Source organism: Rhinatrema bivittatum, chromosome 4, assembly GCF_901001135.1.
Source record: "Rhinatrema bivittatum chromosome 4, aRhiBiv1.1, whole genome shotgun sequence".
In the NCBI taxonomy this organism is placed as follows: Eukaryota; Metazoa; Chordata; class Amphibia; order Gymnophiona; family Rhinatrematidae; genus Rhinatrema; species Rhinatrema bivittatum.
The window spans coordinates 394,957,104-394,974,893 of NC_042618.1; the positions used below are offsets into that span (position 1 = coordinate 394,957,104).

General features: G+C 41.4%; 1 protein-coding gene and 1 long non-coding RNA gene across 5 annotated transcripts in view; one reads left to right on the plus strand and one right to left on the minus strand.

Annotated features, from left to right (window-relative positions):
- Positions 1-17,790, minus strand: part of ADAMTS9 (ADAM metallopeptidase with thrombospondin type 1 motif 9) — a 366,656-nt gene that overhangs the window by 109,135 nt on the left and 239,731 nt on the right. Inside the window, 2 exon segments of the mRNA XM_029601029.1 lie at positions 10,942-11,075; positions 11,078-11,108. Of these exon segments, the coding sequence (XP_029456889.1) occupies positions 10,942-11,075; positions 11,078-11,108 (165 nt within the window).
- Positions 1-17,790, plus strand: part of LOC115091122 — a 44,748-nt gene that overhangs the window by 1,117 nt on the left and 25,841 nt on the right. For 3 of the 4 annotated variants that reach the window (XR_003856622.1, XR_003856624.1, XR_003856625.1), the window contains exons 2-5: positions 3,481-3,594; positions 12,163-12,249; positions 12,392-12,556; positions 16,738-16,856. This is a non-coding gene — a long non-coding RNA (uncharacterized LOC115091122). The remainder of the gene's footprint in view (positions 1-3,480; positions 3,595-12,162; positions 12,250-12,391; positions 12,557-16,737; positions 16,857-17,790) is intronic. The other variant, XR_003856623.1, reaches the window with a different exon arrangement.

A 17,790-nucleotide genomic window follows, 5' to 3' on the forward strand; every position in this document is an offset into this window, starting at 1 on the left:
TACTATAACAGGGGAAAAAGCTGATTTTTCATTCCAGTTTATGAGACTGAATGGTTTTAGAGGCCAAATGGTATAAAAGAAAACCAATATTCTCAGCCTGATTTAAAGTATAGGGATTTTATTGGACCAACACAACACAAACATTATCTAAAGGTGAGAATGTTCATGAGCTTTTGAGACCACAGAGGTCTCTTCTCCAGATGATATCATTTTGAAAGTTCATGTAGGACACCATGGTTGAGTGATTCCTATATTAGTACAAGAAAAGTTTTCTTTTTCCCCCTTCTTGAAGTTGTAATAAATTAAATCCTGAGGCAAAAGATGCCCTATTTCAAACCCATGCAAGCAAACTAATTTGCAGGATTATGTGATTTGCCTGAAATATAATTGAGCCCTTTATTTGAGGAAAAAAAAACCCATTGCAAACATGCAGGGAAATTTTGAAAACTGTAAGTTTCATCCAACCAATATTATAGAAACTAATAGCAATCCCTACTGCATACTTGTAGCATTGTGCAGAATGACTTAGAAATGTTTCGGACACATGATCAACAAAAAATTATTATTTTGGCATGACTGAGTCTTATAAATGATTTTGTATATGGAAAAACATTTCAACAGTGCAAAACCCGTTATGCCATAAAACAGATTACATAAGCTTTTTTTTCCCTAACCTATTCACCTTTTAAGAACTTTGGCAGTCATATTGGTTCTGGGGAGAACGGGATTCTTTGCAGCTTGTGTTTCCATTTTAATGGGCACTGTACAAAGTATCAAAAGGTGTTGTGGCTGAGCTTTTGAGACCATATAGCTCCCTTCTTCAGATGTCAGAACTTCTGGGATCTTGGAAGCTCAAGTGCAAGAGCCAACATCATCTTTGAATAATTGGGTCTGATAAAACGTGTTTTAGCCTACAGAGTCCATCTTTTATTATGACATCATGTTTTGTTTTTAGAGTGTAGTTTATTTGTATGTTGCAATTTTTATGAATGTGTATGTTGGATTTTCATGCTTCTTTTTTGTTTATTTTTGTGTTATATGGGCTGATTTAGAAAGCACACATCGTGAGGAACATCTCAGAATCCCCCATCCTTGTTATGGCAGTGAGATCAGCATTGCACACAGGGACACTAATTTTAAAATGAACGCACATAAGCCCACATATGCACATACGAGGGTGCGAACACACTAACGCTGGAATTTTAAATCATCCACGCAAGTTCATGCGTATAATATAAAATATGTCTAGTGCATGTATATGTATGTACACCTAATTTTAAGTGGTTATGTGAGGAAATGTTATTCGCATATCTTAAGTTAGGATTTGTCGGCTTTTACACATGCAAGTGAGCACATTTTAAAACATGTGAATGTGATTGGAATAACCAGTTTGACCACTTAGTCCACCAGTTTGCCCAGTCTATCTCTAGGTCATCAAGACCCCTCTGGTTCTTCAGCCTGTACTCCTCCCAGTTTATCCAGACCAATCACCCAGTTAGTTTTTGGCTATAATGAGTTTTATTCTGACTTATATCTGAAAAAGAGCAGAAGTAAATATGCACAGTTAATAGCCCGATGTACACTGCATTCGCCAGCTTTAAAATCTGGATTTATGAGCATAAATGTCGGTCCCACCCTAGAACGCCCCTGACCCACCCCTAACACGCCCTTTTTTATGTGTGATCTGTTGCTTGCACACGCGCATATGTGTGTGTGTACTATGCCGCTTTTAAAATAGGAGTTGCTCGTGCTCGGCCCATATATTTTCATACATGGGCCTTTTTATGTGGCCACCTCTTTTAAAATTTACCTCTTATTTTGCATGAATTCAACTTGTATAATGAAAATTTTTTTCTTCAAGAGCAAAGCTCTGTCCATTCACTGTGAAGGCTAAGCTCGGTTCTCTACCCTTGCTGGTATGTTTACACAACCAATGCTGGATCTTTTAAAAAGAGGCAGAAAAAATACATTATTTATTGTGGGTAGGGGAGGGAGTCACTATGGCCAATATATCCGGGGACTTTGGAAAAATCAGCTGTAGTGACATATTCATGATTTTAAAGAAAATATGTAAAAATGAACATTCTCCATCTGTGGCAAAACACGTTTGAATGTAGCATTCAAATCCATTGTTCGCCCCATGGACAGACTTTTTTTTTTAAATTTTGAGTGGGCAGTTTCTTCCTGCTCTATTGGGTTTCCTGCACAATGAGACTGAAACCGGCCTGCATTGGGCTATAGCACCATGATTACTTTGTTTACCATAACCTGGGATTTTCCCCTGTTTTATAACATTTGACTTTTAATATAATGTGCTTCAAATTTCCATGACAAATTTACATTTCCACACTGCTTATGTAAAGTTTCATGGGCTGTTGGATTAAAAATGACAAAATGATTAATTCTTTTATAAACATCTGCATGGATATGCAATGCTATATTTATTAGTGCACTGTATCACTGAAAATGCTGGTTGTGGCATGGAATCTAATGTCTTGACAACCAATAACCTTTATTAACCTACAAAGTAGCACAATAGATGACAGCAGCCAAAGACCAACTGGCCCACCTTGACTGCCCAGTTAATCCATCCTACACTGTTAAGGATATATCCCATCTGCCAGCCATAGAAGCTTGACTACTTGGAGATTACTCCAGTTTTTCTTGTTTTTTTTTCCTTATTGGTTCTCTACTATCCTGGGCAGATGAGTATAATTAAGTTCCCTTACTTAATCCAACACCTAGCCCATCACTCCATGCCTTACTACCAGTCTAAATAAATAATTCTGCAAAAGATGGTTAGCATTTCACTGGATATTATTCAGCAGTTAGTAGAATCATTGACTATGCAAAAGTCTCCCATCTGTTGCACACTGATGTCTGGATTCTTGCAGGGTTGTGATACCACATAAGGATTATCAAAAGATGCGCAATAAAGTATCACAACCTTCAAGGCATATATATAAACAATAGAGATCTGCAGCGGTAAAATAATTCGGTTTGAGCTTCGTTTTCAGCCTGCCGCAGGAAATTTCATTTTTCCCGTGGTTCAGGCTTTTTTTTTTTTGGGGGACCCTGATTTTCGGGTTAGTGTGCGCTAACTCCCGTTAGTGCATACTAACATTTTAAAGTTAGCACTCACTAATGGGAATTAGCGCGCACTAACTCCCGTTAGTGCGCACTAACCCAAAAACCAAATTTTTCTGAAATTTCGGAAAAATTGCTTTCGTTTTTCGGTTCTCTCGAATCAGGATGAATTAGACAATTTCATTTAAACAGGCAGAGGAAAAAGGTGCCGGTACTCAGTACCGGCAAAGCACCCCCCTGACAAGAAGCCCTGTAGAGAAAATAAAAAACATAATTCAGAACCCTATTGAACTGTCTGAAACTGATGGCTCTATCTTTCAGAAGGGCTATTCATTTCTCTTTATGCTAGGTTACCATGGTGACAAATCTTGGTATTCACCTCTTTTATCCTAGAAACTGAAAAGTGAGGACAGAAAAGACCATTGCAGCCTATCTGATCTGCCATCTATATCAACTACTACTCAGCTCTACAATCCCTACAACTCCCTAAGGGGCCGATGTAATAAGGTGCGCTGAAGCTGACGTGGGTTTGTGCACGCGATTGTATATGCGTTTTCCCACGCAAACTTCTATATGGGTATATAATAAAGGTTTTGTGTGTAGGAAAAAAGAATATATGAATGTGCTTACAGACCTGTGGTTTTTTCCTGTGTGAATGCATAGGAGGTGATTTCCCTATCCCCAGAAGGCTTATAACCTATGTTTTGTACCTGAGGCAATGGAGGGTAAAGTGACTTGCCCAAGGTCACAGGGAGTGACAGTGGGACTTGAATGCTGGTCTCCTGGCTCATAGCCCACTGCTCTAACCACTAGGCTATTCCTCCTCCCTCCCACTACTAAAAGACCTGCCATTACAGCTGCCATGTGGTGTGAAATATAATCCATGAAAATAAATTGCCATTTTTTCATTAACACACAGTTATACACGTTCATAAACATAAATTGCAGTGACACACTTTACTGAAGAGGGAGACGTGTTCGTGGCCAGAACTGTGTTTAGCTAAGCGCCCAAACGGGTATATTAGCTAGGCGCCTTTCTGAGCGCCCAATCATGCAGATTTGCGAGCAACTAAGCTCCTAGCTCAGCACCCAAATGGCAAGGTAAACTAGTGCCTTTCTGGGCAGCCTATCGTATAAAACCATAAACAGAGGACGAGCGTCTGATAAGTGCCTAGCTGAGTGCCTATCTCGGCTTTAGAGTAGCCAGCTTAGTAAAGCGCTTTCTTGGTGTCCGAGGTAGGTGCTTCCCTGGGCGGACACATGCACAGCCAGAAGAGCGACAAGATTGTTGTAAATTAGCATCCATGAAAATATTTGCCATGTTTCCAGCAGCACGTTTTTTTGAAATATTAAAAATAATTTCCAGCGTCAAACTTTCACTTAATAGGGAGACCCGTTCGCTCGCTTTTATGTGCAGATTATCGGCGCAGGTTTTGAGCGCGGCTGCTTATTACATAGGCCCTTACCACACTTAAGTATGCACATTTCTCCGTATGTGTGCAGAATTCTACGTGCAAATCATTTACATGATTTTTGTTTTTTATATCCCGCGGAAGTGGCAGCTTCAGCCGCATGCGGTGATCAAAACCCGTGCTCATAACGAGCGCCTGTTTTGCCGCGGATCTTATTACATCAGCCCCTAAGAGATCCCCTGTGCTTTCTCGATTTCAGATTCTGTCCTTGTCTCCACCACCTCCATGGACAGCTGTCCCATGCATCTACTACCCTTTCCTGCTGGGACCCACCACATGCTTTTGATTACTTTGACTCCTTCCTATGGCATGATACATTTCTGATAGTCTAAAGACCTGTAGGTCTCCACAGAGTAAAATGATACAAGTCTCCTTGCACTGAAGAAATGGGTGACACAGTCTACAGAACTTTATGATGAATGTCACAGTCTGCAGATTGGGCAAACACAAATTTGATACATAGGGAAGGCAAGGACCTTCCTTTAGAGATACAAGGGGAAACTTACAGCAATGGGAGGTATTACTATTTTGAGGTTAAAAGTCCATCCCCTAAAGGGAAGGTCAGTAGTCAGAGGTTATAAATGTGACTAAAAAAAGTCACAAGGAGTTATCATCGACAAAAGGAGCAAGGGAGAGGCAGCAAGGACTGTGGCTCTCCTGGACAGAGCCAGCAATGGAAAGTGGCTTTGATTTTCCTTTCCATTGGAAGAGGTGTTTTTTCTATTGAAAGGCTGGAGGGATTACAGGAGGTGGTCTCAGTCTGCAGGGCTCTATAAAACATTTGCCTTCAGTTCTCAGGGGTAGGATAGCTTGTCTGGGAGGCTGAAGACACAAACCAGGTGTTTCCATACCTTTCCAAAGTGAGAGAAGAGGATTCCTGAGCTTTGGGAGGTAACTGAGAGAAAGAGACCTTTCAGGAGCCAAGGGAAATGTGCTTTCCTGCTACACTTACTGGGCAATTTTCAAAGGCTTGCGCATGGCAAAACCAGGAGATACGCAAGTGACTCGGACCGGAACGCGCTCCATGAATTTTAAAAGGCCCGCAGCCACGCGCGTATCTCCTGGTATGTGCATAAAGACATTTTTGTGAAAAAAGGGCGGGGTATGAGTGTGGTCTGGGCGGGGCATGGGCAAGACATGGGTGGCTCGGGACTGCACCATGAAGTCAGCCATAAGTAGTTATGCGCACAAGTGCGCGCCAGGATCCCCTAGTGTGTAACTTTACTTCTGCTATGGACAGGGTGTAAGCTGTGTAACAAAAAAACCGAGGCTAGTCAGCAGGGTTTTAAGGCTCGGAGCTAATAGGGTAAAAGGGCGGCAAGTTAGCTATGGGGTTTGGAAGTCCTCTTCTTTACTGGTGTTAACTGGGAGCAAACTGGGAAAAAGGTCTAATGCGTCGTCATGCGTCCCTACTAAAATTTCCCCCACTTATGTGCGCCAGACGGCATTCGCACACACATGAATGTAAAATCGCATGTGCATGTACGCCTGGATAGCAGATTTTACAACACGTGCGCATATGTTATAAGATTAGCGCATCCATGTGCGCACGCCAGCAAATGTGCGCACATGTGTACACGTGCATGGGTCTTAAAAGTTTACTTCTTAGACTGCATGAGGAGTTTCTTTTTAGCTTGTGGACTGTTCTTTTTTTCCTATTTTTGTGTATGCTACATTTGGAAGAGCTCTTTGTCTTGTTTTTTTCTGAATTTTCATACTGCTAAACTTTTATTTGTCTTCAGTAAACATTCTTGTTTTGGAACACATCATGTGATGTGGACTGTCTTTTTGGAGTGATAGAGTGTGATCCCCTGGGCCTTTCAGGTTAGCCTGTCCCCCATTAGCAGAACCCAGATTTCCAGATGTTGCAATGATTTGTGAAGTGCTGTGTAGTCTCTGAAGTGCGGCCCCTTGAAGAACTAAATTATCAACTCCATTGTAGCTTGCAAAACTGTACATTTTAATATTTAGTTTTACAGTTGCTTGCTGTCTCTAAAGATTATAAATCACTGTGAAACTAGATTAATCTTGTAAATAAATATGCATTAGCTGCCTACTCAGTTCCGAATACTATAGGCTATAAATCACTGCATATTAATTTCGATCTAGTAAATTTTTGAAGTGTCAACTGAATTGCTTCCTGCAGTGCATTCACCTTCAAAACATATTGAAGATAATTTTATACAGCATGCATAAGGCCGCAAGGAGAAAGTACATGCAAACCAGCTCAAATTTTCCAAACTTTCTTGAAGGAGGAAACAAACAGGTAGATAAAGGGACATAGTAAATTGCGAGTTTCAGAAGGCATTTGACAAAGTTCCTCATGAGACACTCCTCAGGAAATTAAAAAGTCACGAGATAGGAGACAATATTCTACTTTGGACTGTGAACTGGTTAAAAGATAGGAAACAGACTGGGCCCAAATGGTCAATTTTCCCAATGAATAGTAGAATGCCCCAGGGATCTGTACTGGAACCAATGCTAACACTGGTCCCAGTACAGATCCCTGGAAAAAAATGCTATGAGTGAAGCAGTCAAATCTGCAGTTGACACAAAATTATTTGATGTTGTTAGCACATGAACGGGCTATGAGGAATTGCAGAAGGATCTTGCTAGACTGCGGAACTGAACCAATAAATGGCAGATGAAATTTAGTGAGGAGAAGTGCAGACATGCATTTGCATGTTCACATGCATACTTTTGAAAATTTAAGTATGCATGTAAATGTGCATCCAGAAAGTTACACCTGCTCAAAAGCAGGCTGTAACTTTCAGTCCATATGTCCTTGTATGTACGGGGACAACATGCCAATTTTCTAAGTGGACCTATGAACTTGTTCCTGCAAACTTTATCCCTATACGGATTGTTTTCAAATTACCCTCCCTATCTAGTTATTTAAAAATATTTATATTCCACCCAAAACCGGACAAGTAGTTCAGGACAGATTACAACTTAAAACAAGATTTCTGACATACATAACAAACAAGGACATAAACCATAAAATAAATTAGTAAACCTGCAATCAACTAAACTCAAAACGGATCTGTCAACCTGCAAAGGCTTGAGTATAATAAAATGCTTTAAGCTGCTTCCTGAAAACATGGTAATCAGTGATCTCACGAATAGCAATGAGGTTGATATTCAGATGTTAGATAACCAGATAGGTAAGACTTATCCGGCTATCTAGTGGCTGCTGAATATCTGGTTATATTCAGCAGCCACTGGGTAGCCGGATAAGACATTTATCCAGCTATATCTGCAGACCTCAGTGCACAAACAGGACTGTAAAGCAATAGAAGATCTTTTAAAAACTGAGAACTTCACTGGCTGCTCTTGATATATAGGGCCAATTTCAAGGTGGTTACACTTGCTTGCAAGGCTTTGAGGGGTAAGGAATCTCAGTTTTTAAAAGATCTTCTATTGCTTTGCAGTCCTGTTTGTGCACTGAGGTCTGCAGATATAGCTGTCAACCTGGAAAGGCTTGAGTACAATAAAATGCTTAAAGCTGCTTCCTGAAAACATGATAATCAGCGATCTCACGAATAGCAATGAGGTTGATATTCAGATGCTAGATAACCAGATAGAAAAGACTTATCTGGCTATCTAGCGGCTGCTGAATATCTGGGCTGCAGAAGAAGAGAGAGGAACAAGGACCATACGAACACAGACAAAACCAGGAGAGGAGCAGAAAGAACTGGAAACAGGCAGAGAGACAGAGAAACACTGGCAACTAGCACTGCTGAAGAAGAGCAGGAGATCTGTTGCAAAGGCACTGAATGGTAGTTCTGAGCTTCCTTTATATTAGGGAGGAAGTGATGTCATCAGGGCATGTTCCAAACAGCAAGGTCTATAAGACGGGCTCAGGTACCTCAGGAAGTTCAGCCATGATCCTGGAATGCTGTATAATACCAGAGACTATGCCAGAGGTGCCTTAGACTAGAGGTGAAGGGTATAACACTATCACTCACTTTCTATCCTCCACCCATTCAACATAACCTCCCCCACCCACCCGAAGCCTTCTTGCTCTCTCCCCATCCCCCAGCACCTTCTTTTTCACTACCCTCTAGCCACTCAGTATCCTTCAATCTACCCATCATTTATTTCCCTTTCTTTCTCTTCTCTCCTAATTGTTGCAGCTCCAGGCATCGCCCACAGTCTTCAGCCAGGCAGGACGGGCCCCATACTGAGCTGAGGATTTCAAAGTATTATCCACAAAGACTCCAAGATCAGTTTGTTCAGTGGTAACTCCTAGTACAGAACCCATCAATGAGTACCTATAGTTTGGATTTTTATAGAGACTTTAATGTAGTCTTTGCACTTGTCTACATTAAACTTCATCTGTCATTTAGGTGCCCAGATCCCCAATCTCTCAAGATGCTCCTGTAATTCCTGAAAGTCAGCTTGACCACGATGAATAATATTTTGTCATCTATATATTTGATTATCTCGCGTTTTGCATCCTTTTCCAAATCATTAATGAACACGTTAAACAACACCAGTTCCAAACAGATCCCAGGGGCAGACCACTATTTACCTCTCTCCATTTGGAAAAAACGATCATTTAGGCCAACTCTATTTCCTATCTTTTAACCAGTTTCCAGTTCACAGTAGAACATTACCTCCTATCCCATGCCTTTTTAGAATCCTCAGGAGTTTCTCATGAGAGATGGTCATCTCCTTTCCTTAATTTATTTATTTATTTATTTATTTATTTTATATACCGACATTCAATCGAGATATCACATTGGTTTACAGGTAACTGGGCGGATAGGGCGAGTTCTGCCCTATTTTACATTATAACATGATAACAAGGTAACAAATATAACATGGTAACAATTATAACAGGAATATATGGAAAAAATAATATTATGGCATATAACTTATCTACATTATGTCTTGATAAAATAATTTAGGTTTTATCAATTAATGTTACCATCACCATTGTACCCTGTCTATGTGGATTGTCAACATTATACAACAAATAGCTGCACACATAATAAATTCCAAAGAAGGAGTTAAGACATGGTACGTCCAGCTGTTTCCATTTTCTAGTTCATTAAACACTGATTTTATTTATTTAAATGTATTTCATGCTAGGTCACCAAAGCACCCCTAGCATGGCACAAAAATGAACTCATTAAAGCAGGGTTTCCCAAACCATTTGGGTTTTCAGTCTGTTCACAATGACTATATAGGAGATGAATATGCATAAACTGGATTTCCAAGGTATGCAAATTTGTCCATGCATGGTTACTGTGGGTATCCTAAAAATCTGACTGGATGTGGGGTTCTACGATAGGTTTGGGAAACCCTGTGTCAAAGTTTACTTTTGCCTTTTCACCTTGCTCTTCTACTTACTGCAAAGTTTAATTTTCCCCATCAGTAGGAAATGCTGCTTCTTTAATCATGCACTTTTCATCTAACAATGGCATTAGTCTATTCCATGTATATTCTCAGATGGGAAATCATTTAGCTTATGGTATTTATAGCTGGAATTTTTGTTTTTTTGGTTATTGATGAGACATATTTCTCTGTCAACCACCTTCTGTGTGGACAGCAAGGCAGACAGCATATCCTGCAAACTTTTGACAAAGTAATAGAAAGTGAAACTCAGTAGGGATGTGCAAAGGGACCGCCATATGTTGCATTCGGGATTCGTATTCATCGGGGGGGCAGATACGTTGCATTCAGCAAGGGGGGCCCCCGATATGTTCATGCGTTAATTCTTATTTGTTTCCTGGCTAAAATTGAATTAACTACAACCCCCACCCTCCTGACCCCCCCAAGACTTACCAAAACTCCCTGGTGGTCCAGCGGGGGATCCGGGAGCCATCTAATGCACTCACACCCTCAGCTGCCGGTATTCAAAATGGCGCCGATAGCCTTTGCCCCTTACTATGTCACAGGGGCTACCGGTGCCATTGCTCAGCCCCTGTCACATGGTAGGAGCACAAGATGGCGCCGGCCATCCATTGCTCCTACCATGTGACAGGGGCTGACCAATGGCACTGGAGCCCCTGTGACATAGTAAGGTCAAAGGCTATCGGCACCATTTTGAATATTGGCAGCCGAGGGCATGAGTGCAGGAGATGGATCCCGGACCCCCCGCTGACCACCAGGGAGTTTTGGTAAGTCTTGGGGGGGTCAGGAGGGTGGGGGGGGGTGGTTTAAATTTGCTCCTTTAGACGGCCGAATAATTTGGCGAAGATTCGTTGTATTCATGGGGAATCTCGATACGTTTCGCTTCCCCATGAATACAACGAATATGGCCCTATATGTTGCGGATTACCAATACGTAGGAAACAAATGCACACCCCTAGAATTCAGAGAGCAGACACGGTAGCTTGATGATGCACGAGTGAAAGTAAAGATTTTGTCTCACCTGTCCCCATCCTCCAGTTTTCCACTTTGGACATCTTCCTCCCCTGCACTTCCTTTGCATGTTAGGTTTCGGAAGGTGCTTACAATATTCATTTTCTAAATGATTGCCTTCTTTCGTCCCACAGTAAATGTTCGGGACTTATATCCCCGTCCACAGGATACCGAACACTGCAAGACAGACACAAACTAATTATTCCTTGAACACAGACATATCAGCAAAGAAAGAAATCTGGTTTGGAAAGTTTCCTCTTGTTTTAGCTACTCCCAGAATTGTGAATCTAAGTAAATTAAGGCACAGCTGCAAAAATGACTACCCAACTGCCAAATAAATCACTTTAATATAGTGAACGTATTAATAAAATATTAATGGTTGAAGGGTGACCTTAGGAGATGAGGCATAAAAGTGGAAACCATGGGCAAGTTTATTCAAAAAGTTGCAAAAAACTTTTTTGGAAAAATGAAGGCAACCCCCCGAAAGTCCGAACAGAACCAGAAACGGATATTTTCAGGGTGCAGTTGATTTATGGTTATCAAGTTATCAGTTTTGCGCTACAAAATACAATTTATTATTTTTTTTAAATGGGAGAAACAGTGATATTTGTTCTTGCTAAGTATCTTTTTGAAACAAAAAGCACAAAAGTACATCAACTCTCAAAAAAATATTGATCCTAGTAATCCATATTTGAGACCCACCAGAAAAGCAATTGATTCAGAGCGCTCAACATGTCAGCTACAAGTAGATGTAGAAAACGCGTAAAGCATGGAAATGTGCCAGAATTCGAGACAAATGAACGACCTTTTAGCGAGAATACAGAAACTCAGTTCAGTGTGACTCTCTTCACATTAGATCACCCTAAAGCAAGTTTTCTTGTTTTTACAAATTGATGACCTATAAATGCTTTTCTGGTAACGCAAAATGTGAACTGAACACAAATTGTAAATCCAGTCTGTGAGACTAATTAGAGTGTATACCACGACAATCTCCTTGCTAAATGTTTGGCATTTGAAGTCACGCTATGGGAAGGCAAGAAGGCAATTCCATCCTACTATTAAGAATCAAAGCAAAAAAAAAAAAAAATCAGCAGGTTATGTCAGCTGTAAGCTTTGTAGTGAGGAAAATGGTTCCAACCCTTTTTCCTGCAGGTTCACTGAGCTTTTTCAAATCTGAGCACTTCTGACAGGCAGCCCCTCCCTCTCTCCAGTAACTTCCCTTTGATTTCAGATTAGGATCTTTGAAAAGGATCAGGAATGAAAAGAGATTGAAAAACACCACATTTCCTGGCAAAAGAAGCCTCTTCCCCAGAATGAGGTACTGAGTGATTTAATTTCAGTTCCCTCGTTACATGTCACATGCATCATTACTTATTTAATCGCACATGTATGGGGTTAATATTGGGGCACAAAGGCATTATTCTCTGAATATAACAGTGTTCCTGTTTTTCATTTTACAGTAAAATGGATACAAGAAGACGGATGTCGTGCATTCTTCTAGACATCAAGCCTTCTTGAAATTATGTCCTAATAATGGCTGAAGGATTCCATCTCAGGGTTGTGCAAAAGAAAATGCAAATACAATTGTTCTTACAGATCTTTCTTAAAAAATATATATATATAAGGTAGTATGGCTGCTATGTTAGTCCACTTGGGACAGAAATAAAGTAATACCTTTTATTGGAAGTAATACTTCTGGAAGCTAGTTAAGAAATATATTGTTCATACCAATAAATGGTAAGAACTAGGGATGTGAATCGTTTTAGGACGATTAAAATTATCGTCTGATAATTTTAATATCGTCTTAAACCGTTATGGAACACAATACAATAGAGATTCTAACGATTTATCGTTTATAAATCGTAGAATCGTGAGCCGGCACACTAAAACCCCCTAAAACCCACCCCCGACCCTTTTAAATTAAATCCCCCACCCTCCCGAACCCCCCCCCCCAATGACTTAAATAACCTGCGGGTCCAGCGGCGGTCCGGAACGGCAGCGGTCCGGAACGGGCTCCTGCTACTGAATCTTGTTGTCTTCAGCCGGCGCCATTTTCCAAAATGGCGCCGAAAAATGGCGGCGGCCATAGACGAACACGATTGGACGGCAGGAGGTCCTTCGGACCCACGCTGGACTTTTGGCAAGTCTTGTGGGGGTCAGGAGGCCCCCCAAGCTGGCCAAAAGTTCCTGGAGGTCCAGCGGGGGTCAGGGAGCGATTTCCCCGCCGCGAATCGTTTTCGTACGGAAAATGGCGCCGGCAGGAGATCGACTGCAGGAGGTCATTCAGCGAGGCGCCGAAACCCTCGCTGAATGACCTCCTGCAGTCGATCTCCTGCCGGCGCCATTTTCCGTACGAAAACGATTCGCGGCGGGAAATCGCTCCCTGACCCCCGCTGGACCTCCAGGAACTTTTGGCCAGCTTGGGGGGGGCCTCCTGACCCCCACAAGACTTGCCAAAAGTCCAGCGGGGGTCCGGAAGGACCTCCTGCCGTCCAATCGTGTTCGTCTATGGCCGCCGCCATTTTTCGGCGCCATTTTGGAAAATGGCGCCGGCTGAAGACAACAAGATTCAGTAGCAGGAGCCCATTCCGGACCGCTGCCGTTCCGGACTGCCGCTGGACCCGCAGGTTATTTAAGTCATTTGGGGGGGGGTTCGGGAAGGTGGGGGATTTAATTTAAAGGGTCGGGGGTGGGTTTTTAGGGGGTTTTAATGTGCTGGTTTTGCGATTTTACGTTTTTTCGATTTTTCACGATTTTTCACGATATTTTACCCCCCCAAACTGCAACAATACGATTCCCTCCCCCTCCCAGCCGAAATCGATCGTTAAGACGATCGAGGACACGATTCACATCCCTATCAAATTGTATCATTTTCAGTTAGTGCGCACTAACTCTCCGTTAGTGCGCACTAACTCCCGTTAGTGCGCACTAATCGGAAAAAAAACGATTTTTAACGATTTTTTAACTAAAAAATCGTGCCTAACACGATTTTCCTTGCCCTGCCACACGATTTCTATCGTTAAGACGATATGGAAAACGATTCACATCCCTAGTTTTTATGACATTTGAAAACAAATGCATTCCCCTGGTGCAAATGAATTTTCCAGCAAATGTTTTACCTGCAGAAAAAGCAAGCGTAGAGTCCTTGTAGGGTACCTTATACCTATACACAATTTTTATTTTTTTATTTAGAATTTTTATATACCGAATTTCCTGTTAGGAAACAAATCAATCTGGTTTACAGGTAACAGCAAAAAAATTTCAAAGAGAAACAACCCCCTTTAAAAATTAGCTACTAGATCTTCAAATTATTTCCCCCCTTCCTAAGGATAAGGCGTAAAGATGTGAAGTAAGAGGAGATAAGCAGGGGAGTTGACGTGGGTTGTTTAGTCTTTCTACACAGCTTGAAGGAGCCCGCTGCTGCTCTCTCGGCTGGAGGATATGAACAGAAATATTGGCCTTCAAGTACATAAGAGGAATTAGGTATCCTCTCCACCTACCCATCATTCCTTTCCCTCTCTCTCTCTCTCTCTCTCTCTCTTTTCTCTCCTAATTGTTGCAGTTCCAGGCAATTCCCACAGTCATCAGCCATTGGCAGGATGGGCTCCATACTGAGCTGAGGATTGCAAAGTATTATCCACAAAGACTCCAGGATTAGTTTGTTCAATGGTAATTCCTAGCATAGAACCCAGAGGGAGGAACATCTTATAAAGTCATGGCCAACAGATGCTGTACAGACAAGGTTCAGAATGAATGCTTTACTATCTTTTAAAAAATGGAATCCTGCCTAAAAAGGCAAATTGCCTAGATCTATTATACAGACTAAAGGTTAGGTGTGCTGCCTTTCCTGGCAGCTGATGACTAGACAGAAGGATTTTAACGCAGTTGGTCGTTAAAGAGCAGCACAGATGTTGTTGTTTTAAATTATGAAACTCAAACAAAAATAAGCGAAATAGCAGGAAAAAAATAGCTATTTATTTGGATTCACAAAACCTATTGCTTTGCCGACATAAGAACATAACTTTTGCCATGCTGGGTCAGACCAAAGGCGAATCAAACCCATCATCCTGTTTCCTACAGTGGCAAATTCAGGTCACAAGTACCTGGCAGGATCCCGAAAGGTAGATGGATTCCATGCTGTTTATTCCAGGGACAAACAATGGATTTCCCATAAGTTCACTTTAATACTGGTTTATGGCCTTTTCTTCCAGGAAGACCTCTGTTTGGTATTTTGATGGCATGAAAGAGTGTGATTGCAATCAGTCAGGAAAGAGCAGGCGTGCACTAATGGTTTTTAAGTTTAGGAACTGTTATGTCACATTTGACTGACTACTTCTTAGTGTCTGAGAACATGCAGAGAAATGGATTGAAATTGTCAGGTTTGAAACTTGCTGGCAATAATACCATTATTAAAACTTCATCCCACGCTACTGTTCTCACACTGAGCCCACGAAACAAGGAGCTGGAGCAGTGGAAGAAAAAATACTGAGTAAGATGAAGCTGTTTCTTCTAAAATAGAGACATTTTATTTTAGCAGGGAAGCTGGAAGTGGGAGTTAGAAGGTAATGGGGGAGAAGTGCTCAAACTAAAGGCCTCATTTACTAAGCACTTTTTCCTATAGACACAGAATGGCAGAAAAGTCTTAGTAAATCAGGCCCCAAGGTAGAAATAAAGGTTAACAGAAGTTGTAGATGAAACCTTTTTACTGAACTAACTCGATAGATTTGTGATGAGCTTTCAAGAGGTGTGCTCCCTTCTTTTTCTTCACTGACCTGATGAAGGGAGCAGAGCTCTCGAAAAGCTAGTCACAGATGTACTGAATTAGTCTGCTAAAAAGGTCTAGCCCACAATTCATTTGTTGACCTTTATTTCAACATATTCAAGTGGACTAACACACCAACCATAACATTCTGCTCAAAACAAGGAAAAAGTATGAGAATGGTTAAAACAATGTAGATGGAAGCTTGAATTCTACATCTAGTCCCCATTATTTCCTTCTAATACATTTAAAAAAAAAATTTTTCACTAACCCCAATAAGGTGACGGGGCAGTAAGAATAAAAGCTTTGTCAATGGTGTGACTGCTCACAGGTTTCAAGTTTGTGTTACTGACCCCATTTCACTCTATTTACTCATGTACTTCTCTGTGTCATTAGTGCCTGAGTGTAGCCGAAACCTTTTAAATCAGGCACTAGTAGCTAATGGCTTGAAATTTCAACTCAACAGGGCCAGCTCGTTGGCTTAGTGGCAGTGTTGTGTACTTTCCTGAGGAGAACCTGGATTCAATTCCCAGTGCTGGTCTTCTGCTCCCCAGGTTAACAGGGGTGGGGGCAGCATTCATAGGCCCTGGAGGTAAGGGAGACCTAGCTATTGTGCAACACTACCACCTAGTGGATGGTTTTAGTGCATGCAGGATTCCAGGATTCCAGAAGAAGCCCCCAACTGAGGACTGTTACTACAACTACTAAGGATATATAAGTTAGTCAGGGATATATAAATGGAGGAAAATCTAATCAGGTAGTTGTGACAAAAGCTCATAGCATCGGTTCCCAGCTGTGGCGCTGATTAAGCTTGAGGTCCACAAAGGAGCAAGAGGAAACTGCTGCACCACCTCAAAACAAAGAAATGCTACATCAGCTTGTTCATGTGTTAGCTTTATTGCTTCAATGTTTGTAAATCTTCAATGCGCATCTCTCCTCATTTGTTTTATTGGTTACATTTTTAGAGGTCTGTGGAAGATAGGTAATCTTTTTTATTCTGTCCATACCTGTATCTTAGAATTGTCCTCTCTTGAATTCACTTTTCAGATGTTTATGCCGTGTTTACATGTGAAGAAACCTATGTAGTGTTCTGATGAGGGATGGTACAGCAGCATCTCTTCCCTCCCCACCCCGGTCTCTCCTGAATTACATGGAATTGCAGCAATGTAAGTAGGAATAGTTTACAAAATCTTTAAATACTAACGTGCTCTAAGGGCCAAAATAAAAAATTAGGACAAAAAAGGGGGATGTTAATGATTTTAGGTGTTTTAACAAGGAAGGGGACAGGAATTGAATAGAGGCATTTCACTACCTGAAGGATATAAATAATGCACCAAAAGAAAGTTCTAGAACAAGGAGCCCATGATATGTGAGTAGATGGGGTTTCAGCTGCAGGAGATACATAAGGATGTATTCTTCAACACACAGTCGGCAACTAATAACCAGTGAATGAGTGAACATGTTTGCATGTATGCTGGCTCGTATCCAGAGAGGCAGCTATTTTATAACATGTGCGTGTATACGTGTGACATGGTATACAATAGGCGAATGTGCATACATGAGCACATCATTTTATATGGATGTGTGCATGAATGCGTAAATGCTGCCTCTACTACGTAAATGGGTAGATTTTTTATAGAAACACGCGCAAATGCAATTACGAGTTAAACACTTTGTTCCCAGGTCACCCAGGTAAGGATAGGACTTCCTAACCCTCTCTATTTAAATATCTTCCTTTTCCCTTCTTAACCCCGACCCTTAAAACCTTGAGTCATGCCTATAATTTTTTGTTTTAAGGACTTACACGCCATCCATAGCAGAAATCAAGATACGAAGTAGGGGACCCCAGAGTACGCTTGTCCGCGTACGTTTTTACGCTCCGGTTTTCATTCATAAATCTAGGAATGCCCATGCCCAGACCACACCCATGCCCTGCCCCTTTTTGGATTTTTTCATTTATGTGTGTGCTGGGATGTTACTTGGGCGGCTTTTACAATCTGCTCGGCGAGCACTGGCCCAACTTGTGCATGTATCCCCCGATTTGGTGTGTGTTGGGATTTTAAAATTCACCTAAAAGAGTGGTGTATGCTTAGAACAATC